We start from the raw sequence: 15069 nt of genomic DNA, 5'->3' as shown, positions 1-15069 counted from the left end.
CATGTTACGGCCTTGTTACTGCCGCGTCGCGGTCAGGTTACGGCCGTGTTACTGCCGCGTCACGGTCATGTCGCGGCAGTGTTACTGTATAGTCACGGTCATGTTACGGTCTAGTTACGGCCATATCACTTTCATGTCAGGGCACGCCACTGAACTGGTACTATTAGGCCCGCTGCACGGGTCGTATAACGGCCCGCTGCACGGGTCGTATAACGGTCCGCTGCACGGGTCGTATAACGGCCCGCTGCACGGGTCGTATAATCAGTTAAATTTACAGGCGATCTATAGACCAACGCACGGCCACGTGACGGCCATAACACGGACAGTTAAATTTACAGGCGATCTATAGACCAACGCCCGGCCATAACACGGACAGTTAAATTTACGGGCGATCTACCGACCAACGCACGGCCATGTGACGGCCATAACACGGACAGTTAAATTTACGGGCGATCTCCCGACCAAAGGCACGGCCACGTGACGGCCATAACACGGATTCGTACAAAATAACTCATTGATGAGATGGAAGTACTCATTTCAGCATAATATTATCAATTGAATTTTGAAATTATTCAGACAATTGAAATTTTAATGCTTCGAAGAAAATCTCATCTTATGCAACGATGATATTACAGAATATGGAGCTTCCTGGCGAATAATAGACTCGTGATGTTCTTCTCTGAGAAGCAAAACGTGCAACATAAGTCTGGCCTCAGTTATTTAAGCAGGCTACAATCACGGACGCTGGAAATTATGTATATTAAGAGTGGGAAAATGGGGAATGGATAATTTAACCGAGTTTGTACCTTCGAACCAGTAATGAATGTGCAATATTGAAGCCGTACGCACCGCCCCCAGGCCTCAGGTCAGGAGCGAGGATCTAATTTATATGCTAATGATGTAAGCCAAGCCAATAGATATGCACGGCAATACAGCAGCTGCGGCGATATATTAGCTACGCAGCCCATGCATTTATTGCATCGCAAACACAACAGTAGGAAATGAAATGATATTTACACATCGATATCCTCTTACTGTGAGGGTGGGACCATTCACAGTAACTCTGGTGCATATTTCGTTAAATAACTGTCAATCCTGGTATTTATGTTAAAAAATATAGAGGGATCATTTATGTAATCAGTAAAACATGTACTAACAATCCGAAACGCTGCAATTTTAATTGCATTTAAAAGCTGTAATCTCTAATGGTAATGCTATTGTCATGAGGACTTGGCAGCAGCGAGTGGCCTTCACTTTCCAGCACCACAGCATCACGCAGCCTGCACACTCCGGCATCACACCAACATACCCCGGCACCACACTAACACACTCCGGCACCACACTAACACACTCCGGCACCACACTAACACACTCCGGCACCACACTAACACACTCCGGCACCACACTAACATACCCCGGCATCACACTAACACACTCCGGCATCACACCAACACACCCCGGCACCACACTAACACACTCCGGCACCACACTAACACACTCCGGCATCACACCAACATACCTTGGCATCACACTAACACACCCCGGCACCACACTAACACACTCCGGCATCACACCAACACCTGTCTCTTATACACATCTAGATGTGTATAAGAGACAGCCCCGGCATCACACCACAACACCCCGGCATCACACCAACACACCAACACACCCCGGCATCACACCAACACACCCCGGCATCACACCAACATACCCCGGCATCACACCAACACACTCCGGCATCACACCAACATACCCTGGCATCACACTAACACACTCCGGCATCACACTAACACACTCCGGCATCACACCAACACACTCCGGCATCACACCAACACACTCCGGCATCACACCAACATACCCTGGCATCACACTAACACACTCCGGCATCACACCAACATACCCCGGCATCACACCAACACACTCCGGCATCACACCAACACACCCTGGCATCACACTAACACACCTCGGCATCACACCACAACACCCCGATATCACACTAACACACTCCGGCATCACACCAACACACCCTGACATCACACCAACACACTCCGGCATCACACCAACATACCCTGGCATCACACCAACACACTCCGGCATTACACTAACACACCCTGGCATCACACCAACACACTCCGGCATCACACTAACACACTCCGGCATCACACCAACACACTCCGGCATCACACCAACACACTCCGGCATCACATCAAGACACTCCGGCATCACACCAATACACTCCGGCATCACACTAACACACTCCGGCATCACACCGGGAAATACTTCGTTTGGCGTGTCATGACCAAAAAATGCAAGCAATATATACGAGCTAGCAATGTGTGCAAGGATGCTGGAAAACGGAAACGGAGGAAGGGAGAGCAATCCGTTCACGGCATAAACGACTAGCAACCGTTGTGCATGAGGCTGTCCGCTGCGTTGTATGGGCAACAGGCAAATGCACTGGGGGAAAACATGGAAAAAATACTCCATTGCTGTCGCTTGAGAGCTACAGCAATGACCGAACGATGGCAGTAGCACGGCATGGTAACAATGACAGCTTAGACTTGCATGGTCCAACTCACGCTACGCATTTGCGAGTAAACTTGTAAATGCAGAGCGTGGTTTTTTGCGGCGTACAAGTTTTTTTGATAGGCGTATCGTTTACTTTTTTCAGGTTACACTTGGAGTTTCAGCTTTGTTCAAGTCAAGCACCTCTATATTTGCAAGTATTGCGTACTTCCCGCATTGCTTCTAGAATTTTATTTATTTGAAATCACTTTTCAGCATTTCAGTCAATTTACTTCTCAACTAACGTCGGCAGCATCTTCTTTAATTCTGGAGTCCCCGCTACACGATATACGAAGTTTACATAAAAAATATCCCAACAAATACCGAACGTAATTATTTGTGATATTTCATTACACAGATTTTATAACAACCATGAAAATGTTCTTGCTTTACTCTGCCGTTTTATTCAATTTTTTATCGTTTTTTATTCATATTTAATATTTTTCTTCTACTTTATAAGTAACTTGCATTTAATACATGAGATACCAACAGCAGCTATTGGCTCGAAACAAAATATCTTCAGCGTCAAATAACATGCAATACATTCAGACTGGAGCGAACTTTGCAAGCCCATATAATGTCATATTGATTTCTTATTTTAATTCCCACATTTCGGTTTAAATAACTATAGGAACAAGAAGGGACTCAAAGAGAGAAAAAAAGGAGAGGTCAGGTCTAAACATCAAAGCACTTTTAGCACTTGCATAGGTTGTCCCGACCCAGTTTGAAATTACCGGATCCGTCGGAGTTTCAGGTAATTTATATACTCATTGTTATTAACACCCATCTTATTTAGTCTACGGAAAATAAACCCAGCATTTAGTTTACTTTCGCGACATCGCATGTCTTGGAAAATACCCTTGACCCATCAGTAGACAAAATGACAGAAAAATGCACACATAAATTACTTGAAGCTAATAATTAATTTTTTATGATCTTAAGGATTGTATTAAACAACGGCACTATGTTAGAGGAATATGGAGGAAGATGAATCTCCATATAAAGTAGCAGATGCAAAATTTTAATACAACAAAGGCTGTAGCAAAAGTTTCTGGCCCGTAATATGAGTGTAAAGAGACACATACAATGAAAAAGTTATTCTCATGCCGCAAGCTGGCACGCAGCCATGCTTCGCTCAAAGATCATATGAAAACATAGACCTAAGAACATGACGCGTGAGGTCATCAAACACATAATTTGATCATAACTGCAGGCATATCTGCAAATTTTATCACAGCAACAAACAATTCGGTCTTGCGTGAGGGCACAAGCTTCAAGAGTTGTTAGTTTACAACTCATGTATGTGCTGCCAATCGCTAATTATAAATGTTTTAAATTAATGCTTTAGTGACATCAATGTAAACGCCGCAAGTGAAAGCAGACAAACCAGCCTACCTACGCGATGGGGTCAGTGGCCGACAGCCTGCACGAATTCCAGCCAAATTTTCGTTCCCTCTCGATAGTCCTCCCCCACTCGACAGTCTCCTGTCAGCCCCCTCTACTCCCCCAACAGTCTCCTGTCAGCCCCCTCTACTCCCCCAACAGTCTCCTGTCAGCCCCTCTACTACCTAAACATTCCCACTCTCATTCGCCCTCCACTTCCCGAACCCACCCCTCCTTCACCACTTCCTAAACGTACTACGTATTTTCCCAATTTATTAAACGGACCTTCCCTGCAGCCCTTCACGCGGACCTTCTCTTTCTCACTTTATACACGAACTTTTCTACTTCCATTCTCTAAATGGAACATTCTAATACCACTCATTTACTGTAATACCTCTCATTTCAATCTCTAAACTTACCTTTCCATTCTCGCTCGGTAAACGGACTCAACCTTCTCCCCTCACTCAACATATCCCTACTTCTACCTACTTTTCAATCAGACGTGGTTTGATCTCGTCACTTCATGCACGTGAAGTAAATATTCAGGATGGATCAATGTTAAGTTTAGTTTTTCAAATTTTTTTAGAGAAGTGGTATAATCCAATAAACCTATTGATAAATCCGTCGATACAACGAAAAAAAATTTCAGATAGCGTCTCAAATTAGAGACAATGCGTTCAAGTCCAGTTTGCGATCGAACAATTGAAACGGAAGCAGCTTTTTATAAAAAGTCGAGTCGGAAGTCTGTTCCAAATAACGAAATGCTGACAGAAGAGCAGTTGGGCCCCCCAAAGAAATGATTTCTAGAGCAGCAGGTCAGTGCAAAATATCTCAAGCAAACGTTTGGGGAAAAATGTTTTTACAGGCGATACTCCAGGAGTGCAACATATTAAGTACTTGGTGAGATGAAGTCCCGCATAGTAGGAGTGTGAAACGAAGTTAATAATTAAAAAAAATTACTGAGTTAAAGTTTAGCATCTAGGCCAAATTGCTGAGGCTGTGAAGCCTTGTTAATCAAATACTGAAATTATTGAAGAATAAAATAATAAATATTATATTTTGGACTGCTATGAAGACAAAAACTAGTAGTCAAGACAAGTATTGCCATTGAAATGCAAAGAATGAGAGGGAGGAAAAGTAAATGTGATGAAGAACAAGCACGTCAGACACGGTCGCGGAAAGAGGAAGTAAAGCAAAAGAAGAATATCTGCAGAGACACGGTCGTCTTCTCTGGCCATTTCGGCCCGATAATGGACGAAGATTAGCCCAACGCAGAGACCGAAACTTGGACCATCGCCAGCACCCCCCGCCACCCCATGGGGTCGATATCTGGGCAGGTGAATATGACGTAAACACTGGAAATGTCTTCAGCGAGACGGGTGAACATGACGTGAACATTTGGTCAACGTGAGGGTAAGTGAATATGACGTAAACATTAGGTCAACATGAGGGCAGGTGAACATGACGTGAACATTTGGTCAACATCAGGGCAGGTGAACATGACGTGAACATTTGGTCAACATCAGGGCAGGTGAACATGACGTGAACATTTGGTCAACATGAGGACAAGTGAACATGACGTTGTAGCGGGAGGATTAGCTACATATAAGCATATAGGGTTTCTGACCGTGGGCCCGGTGACACGTGGATGGTATAAAACAATTCAAAGAGTATTTCAGGCTGAAATATATATTTTCAGATTGAAGAAAAATTCTACCGTCGATAATGCCCACTTGAATTAGTATTTAATACTAATAACGGATGATATTTAGTGACGAATGGTACGATAATAGTAGGAGAAGGTTGGCTCCAGACTAAGTGCAGCCATCTACGGAAACAGTTCTGCATCAACATCATTCTCTCCGGTAGATTTTTAAGAAGTGCATCAACGAGAAAACATTGAACGTTGTGCGTTCCAAGTGCGGGCAATAGTAGGCCCGCTACAATGTGGATATGTAGGGAGACAAATAAGCTAAATTAAACGTAATGATGGTCAGCATAAAGTCTACCAATAGAGTACAAACAAATGACCATCAAGAAACAGAGTCCGTCTAGGAAGCTCGAGATCCAGAGTACGCTCGAGAAGTCCCCAAGAGGGCCACTACACCCTCAGCGTGAAGAGCGCTCTTCGTCCGTTATTGCTGCTAAGTTTCCATGAAGCTCGTAATGGGTCCATGAAGCACGCTTAGGGTCCATGGAGCATGCTTAGGGTCCATGAATCAAGCTTAGGGTCTATGCAGTAAGCGCACAACAAAGACCCTTTGTTCTGTCGGGCTCGAAGAGTCGCTCCGTCTTTGACTCAGCAATTGTCTGCAGCTCGGTGATGAGCGTCGCGGCAACAGCAGTAACTATTTTTGAAGCCGCCTTATGCCGGCCGTGAGCTTCAAGCAAAATCGATGTGTATTTGAAAGTGAAATGCGGTCCGTTGCGGGTTCCAGGTGAACGAGTTATGCGAATCCCGAAGAAATACAGCGAGCAACGAGCCTTTGTTGAACGCGATGTCAGAAGCGAGAAAAATACAGTAGACATGGTCCGTCCTAAATATGGAACAACTCCTGCGTCTAGAACGGACGGCTCGAAGAGGTTACTTCCCCCCTAAAATTAAAAATTAAAAGCACTGTTTGGGAAAGTTGACAATTATGGCACGTAACTTCAGTGTGTGCTATTGTGTACAAGCAGTCGCACGGAACAGGAGGAGGATGGCGAGGAAAAAGAGCGACTGAGACTCCTAAGTGGCAAAAGAGCGGCGAGAAAGCGGGACAAGACTGACAAGAGTTCAGCGACAGAGGCACGCGAGCGGCTGAAGAACGACACGAGAGAGACAAAAGAGTGTCTCGAGAAAAGCTCAAGGGCGGCATTAGAAAGTAAGGAGAGTGGCGCAAGAAAGACGAACAATAGCACGAAAGGCACGAATGCGGCACACGAATGGCATGGAAGCAACACACGAGTGGATGGGAGTTCCGTAATCGCAAAAGTTGTCTCGAATTAGGCGATGCCTAACGAGTTAACTTGGCAGCTGAGGAAGGAACAACCGAGCATCCCCGGGCTGTAATGAAGACTTGCGATCCATGAATTTCAGACGAGCGCATTAGAGCTCAGTTAATTTATTGGTACATTAACGGGACTTCAGTTCCAAAGCTCGACTCTAAGCCGAAGTTCATGAGGAAGCAGACTACAGACTTGGAGTTTGAACGACAAAGAGTTGAATTTTATAAATACAATAGCTTATAACCAGATGAAACCAGATGATTTGCCATTGTAAATATATCGGCACATAACAATGCATTTTCAAGTTCTTAACCGTGCGCCCATGTAGGTATTGTTTCTCCTATAACGGCTATTCTAAATTGGCACATGGTTCTTTAGCGAGCAAGATTCATCTGACGCATCCAACATACATAGTTAATTTTTCTTATGTTAAAAACATTGCAGCGCCATGAAACATGCTTCATCATCAAAACTTGTTCCGTCAATCGTTGCTTTGCAATAAAACACTCTAAAAACCCATCGGTACGTAACTAAATGAAAAAAATTTAACTCAGTACTCACTGCAGTGAGTGACAGAGAGCGCATTTTCTCGTTGACGAAAACTTGAGGTCACGGACGGACGGACAGACAGACAGACAGACATGACGAGCACAATAGTGCATTTTTTCAATAAATGAGAAAATGCGCTAAAAACCCACCCCAGGTAAATAAAAGGCAGCACGGCTATGTTACAGCAAGCTTCACGCAGTAAGAAAGTCAAAGCTTTAATGAAGGCAGTTTGGTTTACAAACACGACGCAAGCAGCCGCCGACGATGAAACGCTACCGCCCCTCAGCCGCGCTATACAGGTAAGCCAGCTAGCCGCTTGACCTCCCTCAGATGATGTTTACCAGCGAGCAACTTGATTCATTGATTGATGTTTGTTCTTAAGCTTACGCTTTAACATCAAGAAAAAATTATTAGGCTTTACTTTCATCAAGCTTTACATCAAGAAAAAGCTTTTTTCTTGAGCATTTTGCTTGAAAAAAAAACAGTTTTAAGCTTTCATTAAGCTTTACATCAAGAAAAAGCTGTTCTCTTGAGAATTTTGCTCGAAAAAAGCATTTTAAAGCTTTCATCAAGCTTTACATCAAGAAAAAGCTGTTCTCTTGAGAATTTTGCTTGAAAAAAAAAAAAAACATTTTTAAGCTTTCATTAAACTTTACATCAAGAAAAAATTCCTGATGCTTTCATTACAATCGACAATATTACATCAGTCTTTCCATTGAGGTGCAAGTTTACTATTTTTGGAATTTATTTGAGTTTCTTACACAAAAATTATTATGGCGAGAGAAAAGCGGTCTTTTTATACACTCATTACTTTATGACTGGCGAATGTTGGCATAAAAATGGACTACATCTTAAGCGGAGCCGCAAAACTTTACGCTTAATAACTTTTTACCTTTCAAATCACAGGGCACAATTGATGCTAAACAATTGAAAAAAATATAACTCAGTACTCACTGCAGTGAGTGACAGAGAGCGCATTTTCTTGTCGACGAAAACGAGAAGTCAGGGACGGACAGACAGACGGACAGACAGACGGACAGACGGACGGACAGACAGACGGACATGGCGAGCACAATAGTGCATTTTTTCATAAATGAGAAAACGTGCTAAAAATGTCAAAATGCAACGAGCCAATAAAATGCTCAATACTCTGGCCTGATGTTTCCGTGTGGTCGTAGCTACAGCGCTAAGAACCGACAGCTCTTTTTAAAGCTGCGGTGTTACAAGCCTGGTCGTCATTCACGACAGCTAGTGCGATTATTTTCGAAGGGATTTACCGGCTCATTTGAAGGCATTGCCTTCTGTATTTCAACGGCTCTTGCCCCTAAGAAATTGTTTCGTTACTTGTTCGAACTTCAAATTTCAAAATTTCCAGCACTAGAATTAAACATTACCTGAAAAAGAAGATTAATTTAAATTGAAGAAATCGAATTAGAAGGATTGCTTTTTTCCTTTATTTCATTCATAACTACTGCATCATAAACCTACAGAAACAATATAATTATTTATACCTTTTAAGGTTTACATCGTATAAAAGCACTTATATCATTAGTCTGCTTAAATGGCATTTTCGCCAAAGCATAGAAAAGCCCAGTAAATTCAACATAACTTTTAAATTCTGGCATTTTTTAAACCAAAGTAAAAAAGAAATTCAGAATTGGCTAGCGCGCAAATAGATTATGTATATTTTGTGAAAATGAATGTTTAGAAAACTTTTGAACAATAAAATATGGTCTGCGCAAGTTTCTGATGCAAGAAAGCCTAAATGTTCTAAATTTAATCAATTATATATTTGAACAATAAAATCAGGTGAAGATTCCAGAGCATCGGGATAAATGTCACGCAGCTCCGGAAAAGGTCACACAGCGAATAATCGATAGCAGATCTTTTCCTGACAACTGTCCTGAGGTTTTTCAAGTTTCGAGTTGCCAGTAAACACTTGACAGCCTCCCAAGAATTCATCATGCATCGTCATATACATAATATGCTCTCTAATGGTCCAAAAATAGTTTAGCTCCAGCTTTGGGTTTTCTTCATCTCAAATCTGCAGGATTTCTATTAAGAGAAGAATTAAAAATTGAATATGATATGAGAAAAGAATTAGAATAGATTAGAATAGATTAGAAAAGAATATGATTGATATGAGAAAAGAATTAAAAATTCTTTTACAAATGATAAAGTTGTTGATTATTCATTCCATATTCGATTATTCATTGAGAGCGCATTAAAGGCTTTAGGAGATCAAAGCGAGAAAAATCATTTGAATCTGTGTTATCTTGTCGCCGGTGCACGAGTTTGAATGTGTAAATCATGAGAGTAACATGAATTCGGACGATGATAAAGGCTGAGGAATTGAGACATTATTGATGCGACTGAAACGCGTTTCGGACCACGAGAGCTGCCGGAAATTATTGTAATGATATAATAAAAATAAGATTAAATAAATATTACATTGTTAAAATAAATATCTGAGGTGCTGTTAATGCCGATTTTTATAAAATAAATATCTGAGGTGCTGTTAATGCCGATATTTTATTTTTGCAGCGAACCATTCGCCACAGGCACGTTAACACTGTAAATTATTTAATAATAATAATTGAATTGAACTGACAATCAAGTTCTCGCGCACTGAAAATAAGAGCCTCGTGACATGCTATGACCCGAGCTTCTTGTTTTTATACTTATTGATATATTCGTTTTACGAAGTAGAAATATGGCACAAACGTGCATATTTATTTATTCTTATCTCTTCCAGGTCATCTATTCGTATCCAGACCTTAATTAATGACTGCAGCTCATTCTCCTAATTCACAGCGTTCGTGTTCGTCCCGAGAGGTGTTGAGTTTCTCTTTAGGGAACTTCATTTGAATGTTATAACATTTTTATGTATAATCGTGCTTGATTGAATAAACCAAAATTATTAGCATAGAACCAAATTTTATGAAACATGAATATATGAATTTTATAGACGGTAAACAGGTATCCAAAACTTATCAGACCAGTATAATTTCCTACTTAATCTTTTTCAAGCCATTTCCCTAGACAATTTTTAGTTTCCTTGATGTCTAAATACTACCTATTTAAAAACATGAATTTTTCTACCTATAAATTCCCTTCAAAACCTGAGTTATATACCTAACCAAAACCTTAAAAAAGCCTTAGTTCGGCTACTTGACAATTATAATTCAAACTGCGTAATACTCTTCTCCCCGTTGGTAATTCTACACCGAAATAAATTTAAAGGTAAGGATAAGTACATACTCGTACTTAAGAAATAATTTTCCTTGATTAGGTAGCACGAATTACTCCTCTTAGCGAATATTAGTTTAACTTAAATTAGTTTATTTTTTCATCTGCTACACAGTTTATGTTACAGTAGTACAGTAACATAACAACTTAAAGCTTACAAAACTTGGTAACGATTTAATTCCAATTCCACTGCGCTAACAGCTGATAATTACAGAAATTTGAAATCCCACCAAACACTTATGTTGAAAGCAGCCAAGAAGATAACGAGTGTGACGATAGGATTTATAATGAACTCTATCAAGAATTAAATTTCCGAAATGACTTTCAGAAGGTAATTTTAAATTTTAAAATGCCAGAAATATTTCCTCTGTTTAAACTCCCCGGCGAAACTTTAATGTATTCTTGAGAGATACGAATGAAATGGTTTCTCGCGTTGCAAGTGAAGGTAATTACAGTTCAGGAAGCTGTAGTTTTCAATAAAGTTCAGGGGCCATACTTTCAAAACTCGCTAAGTGAACGTAAGTACTTACGCACTATTTTCTTGTCTATGATTGGTGGATTTTGCTTGAAAGGCCGTCAATAATTGGCTGATGAACTTACGATCTCTTGATTTTTTTTGAAGTATGGGCCCAGGAAACCTGAGGGAGAGTCGCGGGGCTGCAACGGCTCCTTATATAAGTAATAATTTCGCTCGTTGCTTGAATCGCAAATTCACTAGAAACTTAGAAGCAAAAAAAAAAAACTTAAGGCTTATAAAGTATAAAGCTTATAAATAAAATTCATAGGTACTATCGTTAATAAAGATAGTATGAATTTTATGGAGTTTTCTTTGCTTTTAAGTTTTAAGTGAATTTAGCTCCCAATATATCGCCTACAAGGGGGAGAGTAGCGCCTAAACCGCAATATATTATTTTTTTTTGAGATTCAATTAAGTATTTCAGTCATTATTCAGATGGTCTAAAATCTCTATTACCTTAACAACATTTCTAATTTGCATCTGCCTAATATTACCACTGATATTATGAGAAGCTGTATGATATTATTCCTTATTTTACAATTCAATTCATTTGTAAGTCTCTAATTAACTGCCCTTCACATGTACCACCAAGGTGAAACATGCACGATTTATTATTTTTATATGCAACCTAAGTACATAGAAATTGTCATGAAACTGAAACTCGATTTTTTTGTTTTCCTGCCTCAGCGCACGCAAGTAACCGAACTATGGATAATACATAATTAATGATTGAATGGCATTTCCTATAGTAATTAAATCTGTACTACCAAGGGACACGTGCCCATATACAAACAAGATAGATATGTTACCCCAAACTTTAATTGTTAGCGAAGTCTATTAATATAGGTTGAAATCACTCCAATAGATCAAAGTAACGCTATGATCAAATACTCTATAATGATGATTATATAAGATCGGTGGGTGATGAGACTTTGCTGTAGACAAATACGACCCTAAAAACATAGGATTTTTGAAGATAAAAGTCAAATTATATCAGATAATCAGAAACATTAATGTGTTAAAAAAATTAGAATCTATACTCTTACGTTTGTTAAGCAAGTTCCATGAAATTCTTATTCAAACAAAAACCTGTTTAAAATGATTTTTACCAACTATTCTTTCCAAGAGACTAATTATTTAATCAAAATGATAGATATTAGATTAATTATTAATAATCCAGCGAAGAAAGAGTAATCGAGAAGCAGGCTTACCATGCATGTCGCCTCGTGCAGCTTGCCCAGCTTCGGACGAATGAACGGACTGCCAGGAAGACGAAAAAGAAGAAAATTACATAATTTACACTGATCTTTTCAACACAAAAAACACACAATTTTTCACCACTGAAAGCAATGTCTTATTTGAAAATATAACTTGAAAGATTTTCCCTACGAATTACTTCCCACAGATCTGAGTACCCTAAAGTCAAAATTAAAGAATAATTTGAAACTGCAACGTCCAGCTTTTTTGAACGTGATTTACGCGTATATTCCCAGGACATTTATGAGCGGTAAACTGCACAGAGAATAAAGTTATACTGCACATCAACAGTACATATACTTCGTATTCCGCTGCAGTTCTCACGCAGCAACATAAAGTAGCTGTCCTATCTTCATCGCTAGAATCTCATTCGGAGTTGCCATGTCCGAAATATCGCTGGCCACCGAAGGCCCGCCCATAATCTCCGAGCGGGACGACAGAGACGCTGTTCTATCATCGTCATCAGAGACTCGTAGCAACATAAGCATGCAAGAGAGGCGCACTGATGCTTCATCCTGATACAGAGCGACTCGCGCTGCTTAGTAAACGAGGTGTACCATGAACGACTGGGAGCAGCATACGAGTGTGTACCATGAACGACTGGGAGCAGCATACGAGTGTTAGTGTACCGTGAACGACTGGGAGCAGCATACGAGTGTACCATGAACGACTGGGAGCAGCATACGAGTGTGTACCGTGAACGACTGGGAGCAGCATGCGAGTGTGTACCATGAACGACTGGGAGCAGCATACGAGCAGCAAATTCAGTGATGAATTATGTAAAGCGCCTATTGGACAACTCATTATTTAATTAATGCTTGGTATCTATCATTATAGTACAATTTAGGATTGAAAAGTAAATGAGAGTTCCAAAACATCAGTGATTTTTTTCATCATTTTGTTTTCGCAATTAGTAACGAAAGAAATCCAGAGAAATTTAATTATTTTTCACTGTCGAGTTTTTGAATACTATATAAAGATGATTTTGCACTAACTTTCAATACAGATTTACTAACATGAGTGATAGGTGAAGGTGCGTTATTTTCCTCGGAAAATGTAAAGCTGATTCAGACGCATAAAGGACTTGAATTTGAACCGCAAAATTGGTTTGAATTATTGCCAACGTATCTGATTTTAGCTCTTTTTCATTTATACGCAAAAATTCATTACCATTTCATGTACCTATAACTGAATCATATGAAGACGAAATTATCATATACAACATATAAATGCAAAATTTTGAGACGTTGTATCAAAACTAAAGCAGCGAATACCGGATAACGTTGAAACATCAATAGTAGTTATTGAAATGCAAGGATATGTAGAATAAGGAGAAGAAAGTTCATTCTAAAGAATTCTGTCACTTACAAAACATCTCATTATAGTAGGTGAAGATTTAAAGAAAAACAAATATCTGAAAAGGCTTATAAAAATGAATTAAAACGAATAAATTTCATTTGTAAAACACGATAAAATAAAGTAAAACACACAGCAAATTTTGAATGCAAACCCTGACCTGCTCTGTCGCCACAGGAACGTCTGTATGGACAGTGGTACGGCCACCTCCTCTGCGGGCGAGTCGTCGTCCGTTAGACGTCTCTTGGTCATCTCTGGCGGCGCCTCCTACTCTATTTTCTTCCAAACTCAAACAAAAAGAGCTATTTTCAGCATTAAAAAAGCTTCATTCCGCTTCAAACTCATACATGACGCTTCAATATAATATTTCATACCGTCACAGTTTTCACAATATTCGTTGAAAATCGCCATCGGCAAGTCAACGGCCGTTATTTATGTGATATTTTATGTTTTGATAAGATTTATGTAATATTTTTCACAATATCGATGCGGGACGATCGAAAGTTTGATTTCGTGTTTCTGTTTAAGCTCTCCACGCAAACCACGAGAGCAGAAAAGTTGCTCAATTCTTGTCTGTCACGCATCTTTGTTAATTCCAGCAACTGATCTAAATGTTCTCGGAAGAAAGAGAGCAGATGATGCTAATTTTTCTGTGGCTATTTCAACTTTTTAAACGTGTCTTACTATTTCCCCTTTAATATATATATAACTGATTTAGCGTCGGCAAAATGAGTGCCAGAGGCTATGTCTATACTCACAGCTCCAGTCATTATAAATGCATCAAAATGCGCTTGGTTCTCAGAAATTCACTCATGAGTACAAGCCAACCTCATTTGCATAAAATTTTCTTTCGGCTCGCAGTCATTTTCGACGATGCGCGGCAAATGAGGTTCAGTCCTCACGCGCGCATACAAACGCAGAGGCGAGGCCGAAGCTCAATAGCAGGCGATTCATTCGGTGCTTCTTTGATGTTTGTGAAAATGGATGCAATAAAACGGATGAAACACTTTAATGGCTCCCATTTGAGCCGATTCGATGACTGGTCCTGATTTTTCAATTGCATGTCTTAGCCCATGCCATTGAAACAAAGCATAGATAAGTTTAAATACGTAAGACTTTTCGGTGGCAAATTATAGAGACGAGGTAGCATTGTTCTCGAAAATTAGTTATTAGGCATGGCTGTCATGGCTGGAGTCCTTAACTCG

The 15069-nt window shown here is 40.1% G+C and overlaps 1 protein-coding gene across 1 annotated transcript; it reads left to right on the top strand.

The window, feature by feature from the left end:
* Nucleotides 1-1222: 1222 nt before the first annotated feature.
* On the top strand, nt 1223-2299 carry LOC108665088 (DNA-directed RNA polymerase II subunit RPB1-like). Its single transcript, XM_018151810.1, has 2 exons — nt 1223-1582; nt 1619-2299. The coding sequence occupies exons 1-2, from the start codon at nt 1223-1225 to the stop codon at nt 2297-2299; spliced, it is 1041 nt and encodes a 346-aa protein (XP_018007299.1).
* Nucleotides 2300-15069: the final 12770 nt, after the last annotated feature.

Source organism: Hyalella azteca, unplaced genomic scaffold (genome assembly GCF_000764305.2).
Source record: "Hyalella azteca isolate HAZT.00-mixed unplaced genomic scaffold, Hazt_2.0.2 contig7570, whole genome shotgun sequence".
NCBI lineage: Eukaryota > Metazoa > Arthropoda > Malacostraca > Amphipoda > Hyalellidae > Hyalella > Hyalella azteca.
This window is presented reverse-complemented; position numbering and strand designations above follow the sequence as displayed.